A 24,143-nucleotide genomic window follows, 5' to 3' on the forward strand; every position below is an offset into this window, starting at 1 on the left:
TGTCCCTTCAAGAAGTAGAGGGAATTCTGTGACTGTATTTTCTTACTTACTTCTTCTGTTTTGGATTTTAGTGTGTGGTTCTGTTTTTAGTAATCTTGGCTTTTGCTTTACTCCCAACTGCCCTCACAGGTGGCGACGGGCTGTCTGCGGGTGAAAAATGGGCAAATCTGTACAAGGCAACTCAGGCGGGAAATCATAGAGCACTTGGTGAACCCGTCGAAAATAATATTTATGCAAGTTTTTCACTGCGGGCATGCTGCGGGCAACTGTTCGTAGCGAACATGTAGACAAAACGTAAGGGTTAGGAGGAGTGAAGTAGATAAGACGCAGGCACATCGTACAGATTTGTAGTTTTTCCAACCGCGCCCCGCAACCCTGTGCACACTGCACAAGGACCTCATTAGTGCTTTTCAAGTGATAAGTGTGCACTTCTTGCCCGCAGCCTGACTGTTAGAAATGAGGAAATTCAACAATCAGAGTATAGTTTGTGTGAGCATCCTGTGGGCATCTATGGATCTCCTGGACACTCCACGTGTGCAGCATTTGCACGTCAATAACAAGGAGCTTGCACATTACTAAAGACTCAGAGTGTGGTATAAGACATCATCACCCATTCGTCATAAGTGCGTATAACTAACATTATCATTACAAATACTTCATGATAAACTTATCAAACGCACGACAATGGTATGGCCCATTTTCGTCGCGTGGCAGTAGAAGCCTTAAGGGAGGTAAAAGACAAACCTGGGCTCCTTTAAGATTCGGCTACGACCCCCAATGGCCTGGACAACCCAAAACCCCCATACTGGCAAATCCAGCCATTAGTTTAGTTGTGACTTCTTTCGATTTAACTTTCCGATCGCTTTCATTTGGGTCCTGAACTAGAATCTAATTTTACTAATACTCAATGTAATTTTTGAAAAAGGGTGTTGCTTTGTTAATTGCACCCTATTTGCCTCTCTTCTCTTGTTTTATTCAAAAATCAGGGTCAGAAAAATCAAAAGTAGAAATATATTTGACAATGTACTAAGAAACTGCAAATCCCGAATCACTGCATAATCATTTATTCACATATTTCTTTTCACATATTACATATTATTATTGCTGCAGTTGTGGCGCCTTTCTGGTTTTCACCATCAGTATTCCCTTAATGATATTCTTTGTTTCTATCTCTTTATAGTTTTCATCTTCATGCATGCTGAATATAACATTTTACAGGTGCAGGATGCAAATAAATAAAACAATCTCTTTTAAAAAGTTACATCTCGTTATCTATCCATTCTATTTATGCTTCAGGAACATGCTTTTTTCAGTCCAATATGGGGTGAAAAAAACACCTTTAGGAGCAACTCTTCTTGGTAAGAAGGTGATGGCATAACAAAGAGCACATTAATGATACATATTCTTTAAGCTGACATTATATGATTTATCGGTTGAATCCACTTCTCCCCCGCCAACATAAAGCCCATCCAAACTTTCTTAGGGAAAAGGCTAAGTGTAATTATTTTATCTATGTACACTTACTTTGAAGTATGGCACCAAATCTGCTTGTGAGAGAAAAGTCTGAGGTTATAAGTTAAACGTATTTGTGGCTACATCACCTTTTGTGTTCATCAGAAAAAAGGTTTACGTGTAAAATCCATTCAGAAGCTCACCACAGCAAGCACATTTTACAAGCTAAAGTAGAGACACAGTTTTCTGTGGGATCTGAGAGTAAACACCAAGCCTTGCAGGCACTGGGAGCGAAGCACAAAATGAACACAATGTTGGAAATCTAATTAAAACCATTGATAATGTACTCTGTGTGCTCCCAAGCTCCCACATGACTCTGCCATCTGATTAGCACCTAGTGTTACATAGCAGGTGAAAAATGGTGACTTCATTTTTTAAAGGAAAAGGCTGCAACACCTCCAGCAGATACTGTGTTCCAGTTGATGGTATCAGTGCTGATACCTTTTGTTGGGGGCGGGGTGCTCTTTTTGAATATTGTGAACAATGACAAACAATATTAACTTTCTTTCAGCTGCTTAAATTGGTTTAGCATTCAGTTTTCTGGCTCCGGACATACATGCGTATGCATGCACACGCTAAAGCTCTTGCATAACTGAAAAGTTAAGGGGTCTGTTTCCTGACTTAAAGGCAAATAATCAAAAGCTTTTTATCATTTAAACTCCGACTATCTTTACAGTTTTACAACATTTCTTGTGTTTGCTCAGTTTTAGCTGTTGTGTTTGTCGAAGGCACCTCGTGGCACCTAGGCAGAGCAGAGGTTTTTATCAGTTTGTTAGGAAGATGATTCTTCTTTCTTCAAGTGTCAAAAAACTCTACTTGGTGAACCATTGTTCCGTTGTAACTCAGAATCTGTGCTCCTGAATAGTAATAATAGAGTTGTCAGTTTTGCTCTCTACTGAGCAGGCCCAGGAAAAGCTCTTCTCCATAACTTCAAAGGTCCCCGAGCTCCCAGGCGGAGAAGCCTCTGTCAGACATAGGCCGACTCGCTAGACTGGGTCCTGCCCAGGTTTGGGGCCTGGGACAGGTGTGAAACATCCTTCTTGCGCACCTCACAGATGGACTTCCTCCGGGCCTGCACACCTCGCATGGCCGTCTTTATCTTCCTCCACCCAATGTGGTTGAGCTCAGCCAGGTTAAGGAGCACGCATATGCCGCTCACGGCAAACATGAAGACGAGGAAGACAGTTTTTTCTGTTGGGCGGGACACATAACACTCCACCTCTTTCACACAGGGGTAGCGGTCACACTCAAACATTCCTGGCACGTTAAAGCCATACAGGAAGTATTGGCCAGCCAGGAAACCGATTTCCAGAGCATTGCGGAACACGACCTGGATGACGTAGAAGCGAGAGAGGCCTTCTTGGCGTCGCACTTTTGCATTTTTGTGTGTTCCAGGAAGCCCTCGGGGCCCGTTGGGGATTTCTTTGACGTCCATGTCGTGATCGTCTTTGCTGCTTTCGGGATGCACCAGGATGCCGTTGATGTTGCGCGCGTGAAGCTTGCGACCATGATGGTCATGACCGTGCCGACCATGGTGACCGTGACCGTGGTGATCCACGTAATGATGCAGGAGGGAATAGCTTCGGTCGCGTGCTTTTGCAGACTGGTGAACTGAATATGTGATGAAACACAGGCTCGGCGTGCACACCAGGATGATCTGAAAGACCCAGTAGCGGATGTGCGAAATTGGAAACGCCTTGTCGTAGCAAGCCTGGTTGCAGCCGGGCTGCATGGTGTTGCAGATGAACATGATCTGCTCATCTTCGTACACCTTCTCACCCACTATTCCAACTATTAGAATTCGGAAAATCACCACCACTGTCAGCAGGATCCTGAGAGGAGACAGAAAGAGGGGAAAAAGGAGAAAATAGTTTAATAGAGTTAAAATATTGTTAACTTTTTAAATGAATCTTAAAACTAGAGAAACGGTTACTTTAAACCTCAGAACTAAAATATTGAAAATTTGTTTTAACTGAAGTGCAGTCCTATAAGGGACGTTTTTTGTGCGGATGCATGAATATCTTTGTTTGAACATAGCAAAGCAGTGATGTGTTGTGAGCTTCATGGTTGGTTTGGCACTGAACACTCTGGAGTCAGATTTGCAATTGTAATCATGTACAAAATAATTTACGCCTTTAGTGAAGTTTTAGGCTGTTTTAAAAACTTGAAAATAACATTAATTTTAATGAAAGTTGCTCCCAAAGCAGAGTTCACTTATTGTAAAGCTTATATTTTCTTGGTTTTCTACTAAGTGTATTCTATCTCCATAAGATAAAAAATGGTTTTCTTTATTTTTATTTATTATTTCTTTTAGAAGTCTGTCTCATCATCTTTTCATGTCTATGCATTTCATTAGGTCGACGAGCCAAAATAAAGGGGAAAAAAAGTGTCTCTATTTGTTTCTGTTGTTTGTTTTTAATTTAAGCCTGTTTCCACTCACTTATTGGCCCTGAATTGTGTTTGGTGATAGGGATGAAAAGCACCTGTCACTTTATCACTTTATCAGCGCTCCCCAAACATTTCTTATGAAAATGTTATTGTTGAAACATATTTGAAAAATCGACATAACACATTGTTTTAAAGACTTTTTTTTACTTAATTAAGTCTTCTTTTTAAATAATTTACTAGAGTAGCAAATATAAACACACATATATATATATATATATATATATATATATATATATATATATATATATATATATATATATATATATATATATATATATATATATATATATATATATATGTTTTTTTCCAATACTTTTTATCATGAAATTTAGGTGCAGTTATTGTTACAAACTAATGTACATAGAACAACAGTGGGTCGTATATGTATATATAAAAATTATTTCTATTTGATTGCTTGAAATAAACCATTTCAAATCAAAAGCAAAAAGTGTCACAATCCTGCTAGAAGATGCTTCTGCCCAACCTGGGTTAATTGGGAAAAAATGTTGGGACAAATTGGCAGAATTGAAGTCAGTTCTGCAATTTAAAAGCTTTTAAATGCATGGCCAAATCACAATTTCAGTAGGTAATTTGAAGGGAAACCAAAAGTACCAAAGGTTGCAGTTCTTCTGAAAACCACTGGAGGCTGAAGAAGGAGAGAGCAATTTGTCTTCCACTAAAAAGTGAGACTTTACACCAAAAATAACAAAATTGTCAACATAATTGTGTGGTGTGTGTGTGTGTGTGTGTGTGTGTGTGTGTGTGTGTGTGTGTGTGTGTGTGTGTGTGTGTGTGTGTGTGGGTGTGTGTGTGTGTTTGCGTGTGTGGGTGTGTGGGTGTTAGACGAGAGGGAAGAATCTGTTTTAATATGCTTTTTTTAATTTAACTAGATATTTATATTTAATTAAATATATTTATGTATATTATAGGCAGGGTTTTTTGTTTGTTTGTTTGATTGATTGGCAGGTGGGCGTATCCATGGAAGGACTCAACAAACCTCCTCAACCAGGCATTTTCAGAATGGGTGGAGCCTAATCCCCAATTAAAACCTTCACCTTCATGAGTGACATTACAGATCATTTGTCCAGTAAGCATTCATCTCTGGTAAAGCAGGGTTACCTGAAGAAGTTTTAATTGGCAAATATAGATCACATTGTTCTTTAGTCCTGAAGAAAAGCTAGTCTAGATTTGAACATGAAATGTTGAAACGTTCAACCAATTCTGAGAAATCCTAAGCAGACAAATTTTCATTTGAGTTTTTTTTTTTTTTTAATCAGTGTGACTGTCCTAAGAAAACCCTTGTTGGAACAGTTTGTCCATAAAGCTCACAGCATTACCCTGATGAAGTCAGTGTAAATGTCTGGTGCTAAATTAATTCAAAATCTATAATATTGACATTTGTTTAACTCCTATGTTGGTCTGCCCTGAAATAAAGCACAAATATGATAACAGTTAGGATATATTCCTCCTTAGGGCTGGTCCTTTGCTGACAGCTTTGTCATTTGTACTGTGTAATACTGTAGTATTTTATATCTACAAAGACTTAGGAGTACAAGAGGCTGGATTATTAACTGCTTTTTTCAGAATCAAAGATGCTGGACCACATGCCTCGCAATCTCCAAATCTGTCAGGACCTCCCTTGGAGAATCATTAGAGCAGTGCTGCAGTTTTAGAAGCTTTTCCCAGGGCCCAACACTTCACAGAGAAGCATAGCTGTGTTCAGTGGTCTGATGTGCTGCACAGCTCTGGTCTCTATCCAACCCGGGCACTGCAGAGGAAGACTGGGGCTTTCAGGCTGCACTGTCAGCTCTTTGTAATGAGTAGGGAAAGCCTGCGCATTGTGGGGCTCCCCAATATTTATGCCACAATGCAGTAGATGCAAAGGCTCCCTGCAAGGAGAAGTTGGTTACTCTAACACACTTATTTCTAAGCACAGAAGGGCACCTCTGTGCAGTTTAAAAGATACTTTAACTGAAAGGTAGCATTAGCTATAGCTATGAAAAGTGCTCCAATTCCAGTGTGCATATTTTAATGATGACTCAATTTTTTCCCACCTGCCTTATTGCCAGCTAACACAACCATCTGCGAAAATTAGTGAGAGAAAGCTCTAGAAATAAGCAGAGGGCTGCAGAAAATAGGCAGCTACAGAGACCTGGGGATGAGGGGAAAAGGATTGCTGAAATCTGGGGTTTCTAAGGAATGAAAAGAGTGTCTTTGAAAGAAGTGAATGAGGAGACAGCCTGGTAAGGCAGGGAGGAAGGCAAGCAAAGGAAATAACAGAGGAGCATGTTAACATTAAACAAACTTGAAATAGAACATAGCGTCGTATTGCGACTGTTCCTATTCCACCTGCACACCTCTGTGTGTCGTGTGACAAAGACAAGGAGGAAAAAAAGACAGTCAGCCATGTGTCTTCAAAAAGGCAAACGAGTCCGGCCACTTGTGCTCAGCTGCCACTTTATTCGCTACACTAACTCTGCCTTTAAAAACACAACAGATTATGACTTTCAAATTGGGTATGTAATTGACATGAACATATACAGCTGACATCTTATTCACTGCATGGAGAACAATTAGTGTTTGGTGGCTTGGCAGAAGTGGATTTGACCACGGGGCAGAAATTGATGGGCCTCTGCACCAGAAGGAGTCAGTTGATGGATTCTGCAAGCTGGGAGAAAAATATGGGGCTGGCTCTGCTCATTTAGATGCAAATATCCATTCAAGTAATACAAGGAACACAAATGAATATTGTTCACTCTGTGTCAGAATCTACAGGGGTGATATTTGATTCAAAAGGGACTCTTAATAGAACATCTGCATTCATCTTGTTAATATATATAGACACAGTTCAAACTTGACAAGTTGATGCTTGGTGGAGGACAGCTTGAACTTTCCTGCATTTTAATTACCTTATATTGTTTCCAAACCCAATACTGTAGCTTGTATATTCCTATACATTTCTATCATGCAAAAAAGTGACATCAGTTAATTAGACTTTGCAAATAACCAACAATATTCTATATGTTCTGCTCAGACCTGGCTTCCTCATTATCTTCAAGCCGTCCTAATGCGTGCTATACTCCAGACAATACTTCCTCCAAAGCTTAATTAACAGCAGCCTGCACCCTCAAGGGTCCATTGGTCTGCATCGTTTTGTGTTTTCGCTAGTCTTTTAATACGTTTTTGCTCCATATTCTCTGCTTTTCTTGTTCTTAGAATCAGACAGAACAATTTAACCTCTGACTGAAAAAAACCTGAAAGATTTCCTTTAAAAATTCTTCTGACCCCTTGATGCCTGAATTTATTTCTAACTATGAAAACATTTTCTAATGTTTTTGCTTTCAAGTTTAGACCCAAAGTGGTTTGATGTATATTTGCATCAATAGGTGTCAGGGGTTAAACTTTAACAAAACACTGTGAATGTTTAGAATAGATTTGAATTTTTTTAAAGATCTATACGATCTCTGGCAGGAAGGCAGTAAACTGGCACATTCTAAATCCAGTTTTAAATTATATAACACATTGAAATATTCTGCAGCAACTCTTAAAAGATTACAAAACAGCTCATGTTAGCAAAAAGCAAAATCCGTTAAAGCTGAATAAAGATCTTGTTCAAATTAATTCAGAAAGGCAAAATTTTCATCACTTTTGAAAATAAATTACAGACAAACTAAGAAAAAACTGATTAGGTTTCTTCTTCAAATCTAGACTGAAGTTCTACCAGTAAAGAGGTTGCTTGTTATTTATGTGGATTTTCCTGCAAGCCTGGTTTCTTTTCAGCATTCTATAGATTGAAAGTGTATTTAGATTAAAGAGATGTGAAATGATTATTTGGCCTTTATTTGACTAGTAACGGTGCTCGTTGGGACATTTCTTTTGTCTGATATCAACTGTTCTACATTGTCAAATTTTTAATAAACATGATCCTACTGACCTGTTTGTGTTGTTGTGAGTTTTTTCTGCATTACCAATAAATGACAAATAGCTTTAAACAACTTTTGACCACAAATTTTACATTCAAATCTTAAGATGTATACATATATATGCATAATTGTATTAGTGTCTGTGCTAGTTCAAATCATTTCTACTCTTAAAACAGTCATTTTCCACACCTAACAAACAATGTGGTTATGGTAAACATCAAAATATCTTTATGTAGGGATTGTTACAGCTTTTATTTAAAAACTCTATAAAATACATTATTTTCCCAAATAACTGGTTAATGTCAATTACAAAAAAAAAACTGTTAATTATGAATTATGAATTAACCCCTTGATGTGTTTTTGCTTGCAAGTAGATGGTAAATTAAGGTAATTCTGGAGCTGACTTGGTTTGCTTGTTTGCATCAATAGGCTTCAAAGGGTTAAACCATTAAAAAATGACTATCTATTTCTAATTTTTATTTCAAGTCTTTATTTGTGCAGTTACTTTAGTCTTCCTAATTTATTTGGAAAAATCCCAAGGCTGCGCATGTATTAGGGAGCGTGTGATTGCCTGCACCCCTCTGCTGGATCACAGGATAATCAGCTTGAGGCAGATTGCTGCATTGACAAAAAAAAAGGCGTATCTGCAAACATCTGTGTTTTAAGTTCTGCAGAATAACGAGCCAATGCTGGAAGTTGAAGCATAAAAATTCAGAATATTCAATAACCACCAAAATTTCAAGCACTTTTGAACTTGTTCTGATTGAGTAGAATGGGAATTAAAGCCACTCGCTGACTCAAGTAATAAAGAAAGCAGTAAGCTGTATTTATTATTTTTTATTTTGGTAAAAAAAGGTCATTTAACCTAAAGTTCTTTAATGGTAATGGCTATTGATTTCTGACATCATTCTCCCTCTCATCCCCTCATTTAGCTGCCATCGACTTAGTCAACTTGTTAAGACTAATGATTCCACATTTAGAGACGTTCTCCATCTCTCGTCCCATTCAAAAAAAAATTTGTTATTCATTGCCAGAACAAAAAATACAAGTTTTTCAATGTAAAACCTTTTTCTCATCTTGGAGCGTCACTACTGTACTGCACATTCATAAACCGCAAAGAACAGCAGCAGCTTGTGGACACATAAAAGCTAACCCTGGAAAGGGGACAGGAAAAAGTAGCAAAGCTATTCTTAATTATGTTGCTGTCACTTCAAACTGCTCGGTAGGAAGATGACTGACCTGTAAGATTGTGTGTAATAAAAAGGAACGCCAGCAGCTCATCAGCTGGTGTGTTGACTGGACATACACGTTCTGTCTTTCCCAGAGGCTTTCACACGCACACACACACACTCGTTCATTCATACAGCAGCTGCTGCCTGCAACCTTCTGGGAGAACGCTGGCCCCAGGCACATGAGCTGATGCATCAGAAAACACACATTTGCTCACACACATGGATTATTGCTAAACATTTCTTTTTGTTTCTACTGTACGGCAGGATAATTTACAGCAGTGTGTGTGCACATGCCTTAGTGGAAGGCCTGGATGAGGGCAGTGTCATCTGTAAAGACACCTTGGATATAAATATACCTCTCACCCTACACTCTCTATAATAAGCTCCACTGATTACTGATGACAGCATGTAATAAGTAAAGATCGTCGTAAGTCTTGCATTTAGGCAGCTTAATGATGAATATTTTATCTCTTCCACCCCTCATCTCTGCTTTTTTTCCAAAGTTTATTAATAGTCAAAGGTTTAGCCCACACATCTGTGAAACATGCAAGATTGTAATCTTCATAAATATAGGAGCACAAACATGTTTATTAAAAAAAAAGAAATCCTGATCATTTTAATGCACTTTTCTGTTTTTAAAAGCAAATCTTTAAAAAAAGAATGCAAAACTTTTATCACATTTTGACATGGCTTACATTTCTATATATTTTTTAGTGTGTTGCAATATAATTAAAATTAATTTATTTTTTTCCTCCAGGTGCTTTCTAGGTTCAGGTAAAACGGTATTCTGTATTAAACGTTATTTCTGGCAGGATATTTTGTAGAATAAAAGTTTAATTAAAAAACAAAGTACTTTCTATTCTTTAGATTGTTTTTTCTTCTTTGCTTGAATCAATTTTTTGACTGTGTGTTAGAAATTAGTGATTAAAAATAAGAAAAAAAACAATCATTCTGCAGCTTTTTTTTTCCTTCATTTTTTTGACAATTCAACGCAGTCGACACTTCCACATCTGTGTCTTAGAGAGAAAAGGTTTCAGCTGTCTTTGGGATTAAAAGAGGAAACCAAGAAAACTTATTGAAAGAATCTCAATGTGTTATGGTGTCAATTAAAACTGAAAGCAGGGGTCACCAACACCGTTCCTCATGGGCTATCGCCCTGCTTGTTTTGCAGCTAAACCTTGTCCAATACTGTAGATGCTGATTAGCTGGATTGAATCCGCCCAGTTTCTGATTGACTGAACACATCTAAACCAGGTGAGCAGCATTTACTGAAGCAAGGTTTGCAGCAAAACAACCGGTTAAGGTTAAGAGGATACATAAATTAAGAAAATAATAGCAGAAGAAAAGAAACAAGTAAATCACAAAGCTGATGCAGAACAGAATTGGTTAAAAAAATCTATGCTCAGCTTTGACATCTCAGTTGCATAACCAAGCATGATGAGCAGCTCCAAGAGTAACAGATGCAGCTTGGCTACATCTCATTTATCGTCTAAAAGTACCCTTTTATCAAATCTACCCTCTTTTATTTCATTTAACGCTGAGGCAGGCATATTTTATGCATGCAAATACATTTTTTTAAAAAGCTTGAAAGCTTAAGAACTTTTTTAATGAGTCACGTCAGTTTTTCTCTTTGGACTGCAACCAAAACACAACGCTGATTCAATCAAAACGGGATTTTGGAATGTTTAATAGAAGAAACGGTGACTCATCAAAATGTAAAGTGATGATAGGACTTCACAGTCCACACAACCATGAATGATGCATTGAGAAAACTATTTCAAACTTGACAAATTTTACTGCAGATATTGACAGAATCCATTCATTCTGCAGTAGCTACAGTATGTCTAACATATTTAAACAGTGAAGGAGCCCTTATTTGAGATCTGCAGGAAAATATCTGTTAAGACAATCCAGTTCTATTTTTAAAATATTAAATTTAGATTATCAAAATGAAAGATTTAGATTTGATTTATAGTTTTTGATCCTTTCAATTTAGTTAAAAAAAAACCTTCTCTTAATGCGCTTCCATTATTTTCTAGAATCCTACTGTGTTGCAGGTCTTCTTAGACTCCAATTCTTAAGTGTATTTTATGCTCTACCTGTGTTTAGATTGCCTTTCACTGCCTTAGTTTACACTTGAGAGGATTTAAGGGGGAGCAAAATGTGAAAGTATGTATGTCAAACATAATCAGCTGACACTGGCATCATTGTTAGTGGTTTTACAATTACTTTACATAACCTACACAGTCATAGAAAAAAAACACGTCTTGGAGCCCATGAGTAATTTGGTTTTGACTTGTACAGAACTAGTACCAGTTTAGCTTTCAATATTTATTCACTGCTATTTCTGAGCTCTTTTTTGAGGCAGGCACATTGCTAGAGACCTAATTAAATAATGCAATGCGTACTGAATTGGAAAGTTCTTAATGTCTACTCATGAGGTTCTTTGGAGAATCAATATTGTGATGGCAAACCAAACCCCCCCCGTTGATCTTTGGGTTAACAGATATGAAAAAGTTATTTACAGATCAATCATGCGACTGACCTGACTTCAACTCAGCCTCTGATTCAGCTAACAGGGCGTTTTTTTATGGTCAGCATGTGCAAAGGAGAGTGAAAGATGGGGGGGTTCAAGGATGTAGCAATAAATCTGATTTGACATGAACAAGGAAATGTTTACAACAGATTTAGTTCGGAGCCTTCACTGTATACTTCAAAAAGTACAGAGTGTTCCAGAAGTCAGGTGTCATTAAACAGGCTAAAGGAGTGAATGACAAATTAATGTGATCATAAACAGAAATCTGCTTTTTGTGGTCCTGCAAATAATTTAATCAGATTTTTTTTTTGCTTGAATTAGAAAAATATATGAATCTGTGAATCTATTTTGATCTGTTTAGATATAATAAAAATAATCACCTTTTTCCTTATTCTTTAACTCAAGTCTTAGAGTCTTGTGAAAAGAAGTGCATAACGTACTTAGAAAAATATTTTTCTAATCAATTTTCTAAACATTTTATAAGTTCTAAGTTATTATCGCTCAACAATGGTCCTGTAGAATTTTTTTTTTTACTATTGTTTTTCAAAGAGATGTAGAATTATAGACACCCTAGTGATAGAAAAAGCACTCAATTTTGTTTTAAAAATTCCCTTAGAAGTCTTATATCCAACAAACACGACAAAAGGGCCCCAAACTTTTCATAAGATGCTTGAAAAAAATGCTGTAAAATCAGAAAAAGGACAAACCACATAGAAGACATTTTTTCTAGCATTGTACTTTTTGTTAATGTCTTATTTTTTCTTTTTGGTAAAGTTTAGACATAAACAAAAGATTGTATTTAAGTCTTCAGTATCAAAACATGTGCCACTTGCATTGTTACAATCAGCAAAAACAGCATTACGAGGACTTTCAAACTGGCCTGTTTGTTCCGCACCAAAGAACATTTCCTTTGACATTCCTCTTTGTTTGTGCTGATTGATGCTGTAATAGTTCAGTACACAGCTCCAGGTGGCTTTAACCTCTTCAGATCTGGTATCCACATGCGTGGACATCACATTCTGGGTTTATATTACCACAGACGTTCATTCTGCTATTAAAGCCTAAATGACAAAGACAAAATAAAAAAGGCATATCAAGCAGAGGTGAAGAAACCTCTCAGTGCGTTAGTACACTATGAGTTACACCACGTCAAAACTTTATATCAACACTTCAACTTTAAGCAATATCAAGAGATGTAATGAGGTCAATTAAACAAATCTTTATTTAAAACTTCATGATTCTCACATGACTTGTTTTACTTAAACTAAAATTCTTTGCACAGTACAATATGTGTAAAAAACACAATTCTGGGGGGTTTGGGTAAAACCTTTTGAGGTGTGGTTTTTGGAGTAGAGAGGTAGACATTTTTAGTTAACTTCTTATGCTGACATTTATGTTAAAGTTGCATTGATATTTGTAATTCAGGGTATATAGAATATTTAGAGGAAAAAGACTTCCAAACAGTTGTGTCATTATTGATTTTTTTGATCGCACAACATCAAGTCAAAATGTGAGAATTTCAGCCAACAGTTATCATTTTAATATCACTTAGAAAATTTGGCCAAAGCAGATATTACTCATTCTGAAAAAAATATGTACTGAAAACGTGAAACAATTGCGGTATGAAAATTTTAGGGCATTTGTAATTTACCCGTCCTAAAGTAAATTTTTCCAAAAAAGGAACAACAACAAAAAAGTCACAAGAATAACGTTTGTTTGTTTTTTTTGTAGTTATGTCATGCGGTCACATCCTTTAGTTCTGTTTTGTTTCACCCTGTACTAGTGACTTGTGTCCAGGTTGGCTGTGGGCTCTCCCAGAGGCTCCGCCCCCTCTCCTGTGGCTCTCCATGAGTGGCGCACAGCTGCCTGGACTTTAGGTTCATTTGTTTGAGCTCTATTTAAGTGTGTCTGTTTCTGTATTCTGTGTTGTAGTATTGCTTTTGTTCTGTCTGTTGTCCTGGGTTCATGCACAAATCATGCTGTTTTCGAGTCCTAACATGTTTGTGGAGTTTTCCCACCCTAGAGTGGTGTTTTTTTGTTTTTAAAGAACTCTGGATCTTCCCTTAACATTGTTTTCTAGTCCTGCATTTGGATACATGTTAAAATTTGCATAAAACTCTGTCGTAAGTCCCCTTTTCAGCACTGTTTTTGTTTGTGTCTTATCGTTGTCATGTTCCCATCCTTGTAGGTTCTTTTCCTTAATTTTTTTTTTTAAATCAGTAACATCTCAACTTGGATTCCAAAAGTCTAAAATCACTGAAGGTGAATGTAATGTTGACTTGCTTGCCTAACTGGAAGGTGATGAACTTATTCTGGTTAAGGACTGTGCACATCTCTTTCTATTGACTAAATAATTTTGCCTTGTGTAAATTGGAATTGACATCCAAAATAAACTACAGTAGGTTGGTGTAGAATCTTTTGTAATTAACTGTAAATCAGTTGAACGTTTCCTTTTGGGTTTTTTGCCTACGTTAGACTGAAACTAAGTAGTCTCTTGTTAAGAACTACGGTAAATAAAAATGCATGTTAATCAGAACAGTTTCAGCCGAATTTATATTACACAGTTACTTAATTTTTTATCTATGCATAAATAATAACTCCGAAAATCAACGACTTTTTTTTTTTTTACTTTTTTACTTTTCTGCGTTTCTAGATGAAACACAGAAAAGTAAAAAACTTAAGTATTCTTCAACTCTGCTCATTTCCGATCGTGAAAATGTTCAATAATGTACAACTAAAATGTAAACATATTTGACAATCAACAATTTTCATGAAAAAATAAATGAATGACTGGATAAATGAAAGTTGTATCTCCTGTGTGTGCTTCTAAAAAGTCACATGGACACTTGTCTTGTACGGCCTGTCTGAGGTGAGGGGATGAATGGCAGACTGGCTAACAGTTGTTGATTCCTTGGCCCCCTGACACTGCATCCCATAATGAGATGGCACAACATTTGTGCAAAGGAAATGCAAATTTCCCTCTTTCCCCAACTGATCCCACTTCAATTCTGTGTATATATGTGGTGCACCACATGCTGATTTCTTCTTTGTTTTCAAGGTGTTTGAAGAGCTTCTGCGCAACTGATTAAACTGAATATATCAGTTAATAAAAATGAATGGATGGTGGAAAATTAACTGCTGATTTATGCATATAGAATGTGCTTTATTAGATTACTTACAATTTAAAAAAAGTGCAGCACGCTGTTTTATTATGATTTTTTACTATGATAAAAACCTAAAAGATTCTGTTTTTTATCAGACTGATGAATTTTATTCCAAGTCTTAGTAATGCAGAACCTTGCTTGTAGCAGAACATAAAAGTTGTGCACACACACACACAGACACACACACACACCACTGATTGGCTATGAATAATACCTTGTGCTGACTGAAAGCTGAGCTCAGCTTTTCTGCAGATCTTTGCACCGTCAAACCGAATAATCAATAACATCCAACATCAGCTCGTCCTGCATTAGTAAGTTAATGACAGCTCCTCATGTCCACAGAAACAGTTTAATTTGGAACACCCCCCCCCCCCCCCCCCCCCCCGCCACATGATGGATTATATAGCCTGTAAATTGCCTGGATATGGGTGTTATTGCTCCAGAACAAGGTTGGTTTTGAAGAGGAACATAAGAGAAGAAAGGAATTCTGCCCATTTTTCCATCTGTTTTGACCAACTCAAGACTCCAGTTTCAACAAAGACCTGAAACTCATATTGTTTTGGGAGATCTGGGCTGCTTTTCTTAATATAGATCCCCTCCTTCTGGTCCGTGTTCTGACATATTTAGAGAGAAGTTGAGAGAATATGAACACGTCTGGTTTGGAATAGTTCATCCTTACATGCCTGTGTGGTTTAGGGCATAGTCTTAGGCTTAAAAAGCAGCACATGTTTCACTTTGTTGGGAGTTATGAAGGAGTCGGTCAACACTCTATACATTTTTAATGAATAGCTTGTTGCTACGGCAAACAAACACCACGTATTAAGCTTTTATGAATTATGCTAAATTTTAGAATGACCTGTGATTAGTAATACATAATTTAACCTTGCTGCATTGGTAAAAGCATGTTGATCTGAAGAGACAAAAGGGAAAACATATTAAAAAGCTGTGAAGAAAAACTAGTACAAAGACATGAGTACCTTTTTGTTTTTGTTAAAAGAGCTGTTAATTCTTGCAGATGTTTTATTTTCAAGGGCACTTCTGTCTGAATGGCATGAATCCAACATTTTAAGTAGTTTTTTACCTTTGGATGAATATGAAATTAAAAAGGAAAGGTTATTTTTAGTTAATCTCATCAATGCGTGGGGACACTGAGTTTATGTGCCAGCCTTTTTCCTTTGCTGCACAGTCTGTCAGCAGACCCTGACACAGATTCTCAGCACCAAACCTCTGCAGAGAGAAAACTTTTCCTCCTTTATATCTTTCATGCTTCCCCCGTGAAGCCTTTTAGTCTCCCACTGCAGCTCACTCACATCTCTTTTTTATCCATCCTTTATGGGTTTTTTTCTGAGATCCCTTCAGTTGCTCCATTATCCCTGCCTTTTTTTTATTTTCTTTTTTCTTTTTTTTTGCTCCATTTATCTTTGGTGTGTTGGCTCAATACAGCAATGCAGTCTATTGAAAGATGCACCAAGATACTTCCTTCTTTCCTTCCTCCAAGATATAAAAAAGCCTTGGTCTGATCCTTCCAAACATAAAAGCATCTCTTTTTTTAAACCTGCAAACATGCTGACCTGTCCCGTGCAAAACATCCACGCAGCAAACAACAACTGCAAACAACTGTATATTTTAAAATGTAAAGATTTTATCAAAATCTGCAAGTGTATTTATTATGTTTACTAAAGATGTAGTTTTTGTGTTTTGTGGTATTACAAGACAGAAACCTGTCATAATACATAAAAAATTAAAGGTTTGTGTTTGGATACCCTTGTGGCAGAATAACTACCAGTAAGTCGTTTCCCACAAAAAACAGCATTTTCTGATAGTTTTGTAATGTGTTTAAATACATTTTTATGCAGAAAAACTTTTAAATATCTACTGTAAATGAAAAACACAATATTCGAATTGGGTGGAAACCTGTACTTTCAGTATGTCAAATAGTTATTTACAAAACATTCCTTTATGTTTAAAAAAAACCCTTAAGACATATAAGACAACCGCAAATATCATCAAGGCTGCACTGTTATATATAAAAATGAAACATAAATGTCCAACATTAAAGCTAGCTGCTCATCAGAGGCCAAATTTTTTATGAATAACAGATTTCAAGACACAAAGCCTTGAGGTTTCAGCATAATTGTGGCAAATTTTAACCCTCATTAAAAGTATTTATTATTGTGATTACTACAGCCTTGACAATAATTTTTTTAATGGAATAATTACAGTGAAAGTCATAGGTTATCCATGCACACACATTGCTCAGTTAGAAGATAAAAACACATATCAATCTCTGAATCATATGCAAGGCACCTGGTGTTAGTCAGAGGCACAGAAGCAACTCTCAATTGTCTGTTCCTTTCAGAGACCATAATTAAGCTAACCTATGCCGTAAAAACGCTTCCTCGTCTTTCCAACGTCATTTTTTTACTCCTATATTCGTTACCTATGCCTGGGCATAGGTTAGCTTAATACCTACAATTAAGAAATGGCTTAATTGTAGCTAGACATCCGACAATGGAACTCCATCACACTACACGTCGGCACTGGAAAGTAAAAACCGACATGCAATCATGTTCCAAAGTTTGATGCAGGAAAGACACAACAGTCATGAGGGGGACACACTTTTCTGTGCTTTGGAACTGGATCCTTCCTGTTGCAATTGCACACATGCAAATTAATTGAAAGTAACAACACACACAGGCTGGACGTCCCATTCGTGATGCCATTGAGCAGTGGCTGCATGCTCCGGCCACACCCCAGTGAAGTGTTGAAACTTCACAATGCACAACAGTGCAACACTACATCACAGTTGGTCGTGTTCACAAGTGCAAATGGGTCACAACTGACCATGGCCAACTGGGTTGTTGGGCGTGGTCAGTAGCACAAAAGACTTGAACCTTTCAACCCGTAGAGGTCAGTGCAATAAATTTGGTCTCAATGTAGGGTTTAGTTTGGATTGGTATCAATCTAGGAGGCACCTTTGCGGCACAAAAGTGTGCCAGTGGTGAACAATTCTCCAACTTGCTGGTACATCCATAGACGTCATTCAGATGAGGGAATTATTAAAGAATACTAATTTCCTGACCATGCAGACACATGCTTAGGATTAGGAATTCACTTTTCTTCTTTGGTGGCTTTTGCATAAATATGTTTACCAATTTTTAACTCTTACCAAAAAAAAAGTTAGTTGATAAAATGTCCAGATTCTCATCAATCATTTGAAAGAAGCTGCTTCAGGCTGACCTCATTTATAGAAAAGGAAAGAAAAAAATCTTGAAGAATGCTCCAGTGCATTTTAGGTACAGGGGCACATACAGGGACACCTTCAAAATCATTAAATGAAAATCAGGGATCTACAAGCAGAGATTCCAAAGCCAGTATTTCTATTCTTGTATACCCTATGGCAGACTGAGTAGAATGAGAAACCTCCACAGGAAAGCATCTAATGTTACACTTAATGGCCTAGGAACAACTGGAGAGCCTTGCAGGACAAACACAAACTGAGGGAAGCCAAACACATGGGGATCACTTACAAAGCATCTCACTGTATTCAGCGGTACATTACTGTTGATGTTGTCTAAACTACTCCCTGTGCTGGGGCTGTTTTTAACGATCTGAATTTGTGTCACTACGAATAGTTTGAATAGTCAAGAATAGTCAAATATCACGCCAGATTGTCGCATACATAATTGATCTATAAACTGATTGTAATTAAGTTAAAGCATTTTTTTTCCATTTACTATATTATGTCTTCAAGAAACCCTTTAAAATGTTCAGCCAGTGCAGTGCATGATCAACAAATAGCTCAAATTAGGTGAATAACAGGAAACCATGACATCTTCAGACGATTCTATAAGACTTTTGAAGTAACAGACAAATTGAGAGTTGCTTCTGTGCCTCTGAAAGACTGTAGGTGGCTTGAATCATCTAGAGATTCATTTTCAGCTTTCTTTGAACCCTGTGCTCACAGGGTTTGGCTGACTCATCTGCCAGCTCTGGATCTTAAAGCTGCATTAAGTAATTTCTTTGACCACTAGGGGGCGGAAAGACTCCAAAACAAGTTCACAACTGTTAGAATCTTGATTATCGGGTTGTTACGGCTAACATGTTAGCAAACAGTTGCCTACTCACATATCCAGCAGAAACAGAGCAACACGGACATCCCTTTGGTCTCCTTTTTCTGGCCACCTGTTGAACGTAATTCCAATATTCACAGGCAATTTAGCCTTTGTTTGGTCTTTCACCTTAGATAAAATATTTGTTGGAGTTTTTTTTGTAATGAAGTTCCTCTCGCTTTTCGTGGCCTTACTCTGGGTATTTAAAATCAAGCTCGTTCTCTGTTAAAGACCCACTCCAAGTAAATGTTTTTAATATGTTCTTGTAGCATTTGTCTGATGATGGAGGACATGTCTAAAGAAAATTAAGATGAAAATTAAGATGAAAACTACATTTTTGTGTATTTCTTTATTCAAATTATGGTGAATATGGTGAAAAGACTAAACAATGCTATTTGAAAAAGCTCTTAGTTTTTACATGAAACTACAATTGGCAAGCCACAAGCTCCCTGCTCGGCTCCATTCTGATGTATCCACTTGTAGACGACTAGATCCATTTACGATTTCGGTTTCTTCGTCTGAGCTGGCATTTGGCTCAACACTGTAAAGCTGGAAAGCAACCAATACTGCTCGCCTTTTTTGTTGAACCTGTAATGTTAGCTTAGGGTTGTGATGGGATGTAAGCTAGCAGAAGATAGTGGAAACAAAGGGATCGATGGGAAATGACTGCAGGCTTCCTCCGTGCCAATGGTCCCGCCCACAACTTACATGCAAATTTCTAAGAAACTCCTGCCGCTCTGCAGAAGCGACACAAGTTTTTTTATTTGGGCTAAAAATGGCATCATCATAATTAAAAGACCACTGAAAACATTCTTACAATAGATCAAAAGATGATTGGAGTAGGACTTTAAGGAGCCACCAAGTTTTGTTTAGATTTCAAAAGACATTACGCCAAAATTTGCAGAGCTTGGTGAGCTTGGCAGGAATCCCCAAAATAGGAAAAAAAAAGATCATATGGGACAAAAATATTGCTTAATGAATCTTTAAAATAAGTCAAGCTAGGTGAGTCATTGGCTAATGCAGTTGCAGAGAAAGAACTGACTGCAGTGCTGCAAGGAAAGTCCTTGTAAATGGTTTCTATGCATTTTGTGGAAGGTTTATTGGGGCTCACATCATCTCTGTTACTTTGATGCAGTTACAGTAAAAGTCATTCAGACGATAAAGCCTTACTGCTCTGTGCACACTCTGCACAGGGCAGTGACTGAATGCATTGGCCAATTTCCCCTCATTTAACCCGCAGAGCATAAGACACACACCCAATCGCACAAATGCACACATCTATATAATGCCTGTCAAAGAAGAATCTAGGACATAGAAGTTTGACTTTGTTGCAGAAATTACACTTAGTTCAAATTGTTTGAGCTGTTAATGGTAAATCCAGATTTCCCTGACTGAATCATGTTAACTTTTTATTATGAGCATCCAAGTGGGACATGTGTATTGTGTTCATTGAATGGAAAATTCCACTTTTGCATCCCATTAATCACTCAAAGGTGATGTGGAGCAGACATTTCACAGAGAGATTACAGCACATCTTCACAGCATGTCCACTGCAAATCCAACTTGTTTGTTGGATGTCCCCCAACAAACCCTTCGAAGAATATCTGGTCACGTTATGGCAGTAGTGGTTGCCCATGAAAGTAATGGGAACTAACTTTTTTGTGTTTCATTTGCTCCTCCCTTTGATTCTATCCTCCTCACCTGCTTGCCCACCATCCTTTCATCTTCCACCCCATCCTCTCACTCCTACTCCCCTCTCATCCTTCTGTTCTGTTGGTCGGTGGCCAAGTACCATCTATCAATGCTCAGGCTATTAGCTGGCATCAACATAGGAACCTCTCTGCATTATCTGTAATGCCTGGTAAAGCCCGGTATTGATTAAGTCCAATTATTTTAGCCCTTAACTAGTGATAAGTGTGGAGAATGAGAGTGGAGGGGACAAGAAGGACACGGGGAAGACTGGTGGGATCATGGAACAGAGGAGAGCAACGGGACAATCCTTGAGGAGTCTCTGTGGGGATGCCATTACATAAAACAACACGTACTGTACACAAAGGACACCATTCTTTTTTTGGACAAACAAAACTTTACACAACCAATCCATCAGTCTTACCTTCCAATCATGGTGGAGTGCTGCTGGACAGCTGCCTCCAGCAGCCTCTCCAAAATGGTCCATTCTCCCATGGTGATGGAACGATGGCAGAAATGGGGCTTGGGGAGCGACCCCTTCTTCCCTCAACCGACTCCTTCCTCTGCCTCACAGGACCAGCCTGTGCTTGCTTGCACCAGCAGGGGTTACACTAAACCCCTGTACCTCATCAGCTCCCCCCCCTGACCTCTACACGTCGACCTGGCCGGGAGTGTCCCCCGTGAGCGTGATTGTCTTCTGCTGGGCCCGTCCTGCTGTGCTCCCCCCCCCCCCACTTGGTGTTGAAGAGGTGGTAAGCTGAATGCCTCCCCCCTCCTCTTTCTCCCTCGATCTATTCCCCCTCCCCAGCGCAGTGATGCTTGTCCTCCCCCTGCAGCACCACTCTGTTCTGCACTACAGCATATGCTATAGCTCACTGTATGACAGCCATGATTGCCCTCTCTTTTCCACTTGCCTCTTTCTGTCCCCTACTTCTTCACTCCTTTCTCGTCCTCCTCCTTACCCCCCAATCACTTCAGCTGCGCTCTGTGCCATCGAGGCTCTTCTCCACCTGTCCTTGCATTGTATGCATTTGCCTTTCCTGCAACCTTGCCTCCTTAACATAAACACACATCACATGCAGCTGATTCTCCTTGGCTCATCTTGGCAATCGGCACTGTAAACACACACTCACACACACACACTCACTCCTTCCCTCAAAGACAGCTCTGAATCCCACTCTCACTCTTCCAGCCGAGGACAGCAGATCCACACCAGCACACAAAGCTCCTGCCTGCTAAATGTCATTTCATGACTGGAGGAATGGTCGCTCCCATAGCTCTGAGCTCTACACAGACCCATAAAAACCCGCGCACACACACAGAGTCACACACACACTGCCACACAGACCATCAGTGATAAATCAGCTGCCTTGCTGCATCCAGTCAAGCTGAACCGCAGCAGCTAGCTGCAGACCCGTTGTCCCTTGTTGTCCCCCTGGCTAATTTCAGCACAGTCCAGTGCCCAGAGTCATGTCTGCTGCAGGCAACAGGGAAGAAAAGGCGTCCTGTAAAAAATGTTTCTGGTCTCCATCATTTTGTGTCTCCTTGCCCCCTTCCCCCTTGCTCTCTATCCACCTTCACTCACTTCCTCTTTCTCTTCTTTTGTTCTGTGTTGATCTCAGTCCTTCCAACTAGCTCTGTGTCAGTGATCGGTCCCCATCTCTGCTCAGTGCTCTCCTCTCTATCTCTGAGCTTCTTTCTTGTTCGTTGCTCTGTCTCTGTCACTCTCCGTGAGCATGCAACACCCCCCCTCTCCTCCTCTTCTTTTCATAGATCTGCTCCCTCTCATACCTCCCGTTCCCTCCATGCTTCCCCGCCTCCTCTGGTAAATTTGCTTGGATTGCTATCCGGGTTGGTGGTTCACTTATGCTTGCAAGAATGCCTCCCACTGCTGTGCATGTCTCTGATGCTGCTCAGAATATACAGGTTGCAGATCATACTGTTCCCTCTGCCCTGCCTTCCCTGCAGTCCTTTGTACTGGTGCGAGAAATGGGCTGCACTTTAAATGCTCCCATTTTTTTATGTCCCACAACATCAAACAAGTGAATCCAGGAGGTGGATTGAATATTTGTCACTCTAGCATTTTACACTTATTTAGCTGACATTTCAATTTACCCCTTTTTTTCCTGACCCAATGCCTTTGCCCTTCCTGTTTTTCCTGTCTTGTCCTTTCTTCATGTCCTCCACACATCCTACAGTAATCCTTCATTCTCTCCCTGTCCCAAGAGAAATGAGCACTGTGTTGTACTTTACTGTGACATTGAAAGCTGCAGTCATTACACTTACATGAAGGTGGATCGGAAAAGTGATGATCGCCCTGCACTAAGCCCACAGATGCAGGGAGATGGATCCAATTAAATTAACCTGCTCACATCTAGCAGATAAACACTTTTTATCTTCCTAAAAAGAAAAACAAAAAGCCAAACAAGAGAATCCTACATTCAAAACGAAGAACTCCATGGAGTCATTTCCAATCTGTGAGTCATAACAGGTCTTTCCCATCTCAACGACTCAAAATTTGCCGAAGTAAATGATGCACTGACAAAGCATGTGACCAACACACCAGCATGAAGTCATAGCTGGAAGTGGTTCATTATTCAATTCATTATTGCTGCCCCTCTGTTCAATTGTGCGACTTTCAATTACAATTACAACTTTTTCTAATTTATTCTGCAGAATTAGATGTTCTTGCTATGCTTTGAAATAGTGGGACCACCTTCCCATTATCAATACATAACTGTTAACGTAAAAAAAAATGCACAAAAAAATTCCCCCTCACATGTGGAAGACAGGGAAAGAGCAGGACATGCTGTGGGGAGACAAATAGATTTTGTCGTTTCAGCATCTTCTGAGGGAATGGGAGGAGGTCTTTCCCCTCACCAAGGACATTAGCGGTACAAGGGCTAAAAGAAGAGAAGACGGGCAAGCTAGTGAACCATGATGGCTCCACTTCAGCTCCGCTTTTGGTCACAAACCTTGCAGCTGAAGTGCCAGCATCAGCTGATAAATGCTGTAAGAGGAGCTGGACGACACAAGAATGAAAGAGGGGCGCAGGTGTGTGCATTCTCTTAACTGACCTAGAACAGCTGAGGTAGGCAGAAATGTGCAGACTGTACTGTAGTAAAACACTACACATGTATTTATGTAAATTATATCTCAAACAATTTTGTATTGCTGCAAAAATTTGGGTTGTATAAAAATAATACAAAATATCAAATTAGGAGAATTTGCAATTAGCCTCATTGCATTAAAGTTATACTCAAATGAGGTTAGACCCAAGGAAACAACAACAATTATATTATACATTAGTTGTAATTACAAATATTACACAGTATGTTGTGTGAATAATCACGATTGTTCAAAGTCTGGACAATAAAGAATCATGCATGTCAAAATTTCATCCCTGGTAAAAAATTCCCATTTTATGTCATTATGATACCAAATGAAACATTAACATTTGTAAAAAGAGTACAAGATTTGATGACTATAAGCTGGTTGGAGAAAAGGATGTTCCACAAAAGCATTAC

At 38.6% G+C, this 24,143-nt stretch overlaps 1 protein-coding gene across 2 annotated transcripts; it reads right to left on the reverse strand.

Moving 5' to 3' along the window:
- Positions 1–1,048: 1,048 nt before the first annotated feature.
- Positions 1,049–22,346, reverse strand: LOC101159768 (gap junction delta-2 protein). 2 transcript variants are annotated; one of them, XM_023962269.2, is made up of 3 exons: positions 21,041–22,305; positions 18,944–19,000; positions 1,049–3,344 (listed from the first exon to the last, which is right to left on the reverse strand). In XM_023962269.2, exons 1-3 carry the CDS (start codon positions 21,109–21,111, stop codon positions 2,480–2,482), a joined length of 993 nt encoding a protein of 330 aa, XP_023818037.1. In that variant the 5' UTR covers positions 21,112–22,305; the 3' UTR covers positions 1,049–2,479. The 2 variants fall into 2 exon arrangements, with proteins under 2 accessions (XP_023818037.1, XP_004076540.1); XM_004076492.5 differs by lacking the exon at positions 18,944–19,000 and having other exon boundaries at positions 21,041–22,346.
- Positions 22,347–24,143: the final 1,797 nt, after the last annotated feature.

The sequence above is a fragment of the Oryzias latipes genome, chromosome 14 (genome assembly GCF_053564925.1).
Source record: "Oryzias latipes strain Hd-rR chromosome 14, Olatipes_Hd-rR_3.1".
NCBI lineage: Eukaryota > Metazoa > Chordata > Actinopteri > Beloniformes > Adrianichthyidae > Oryzias > Oryzias latipes.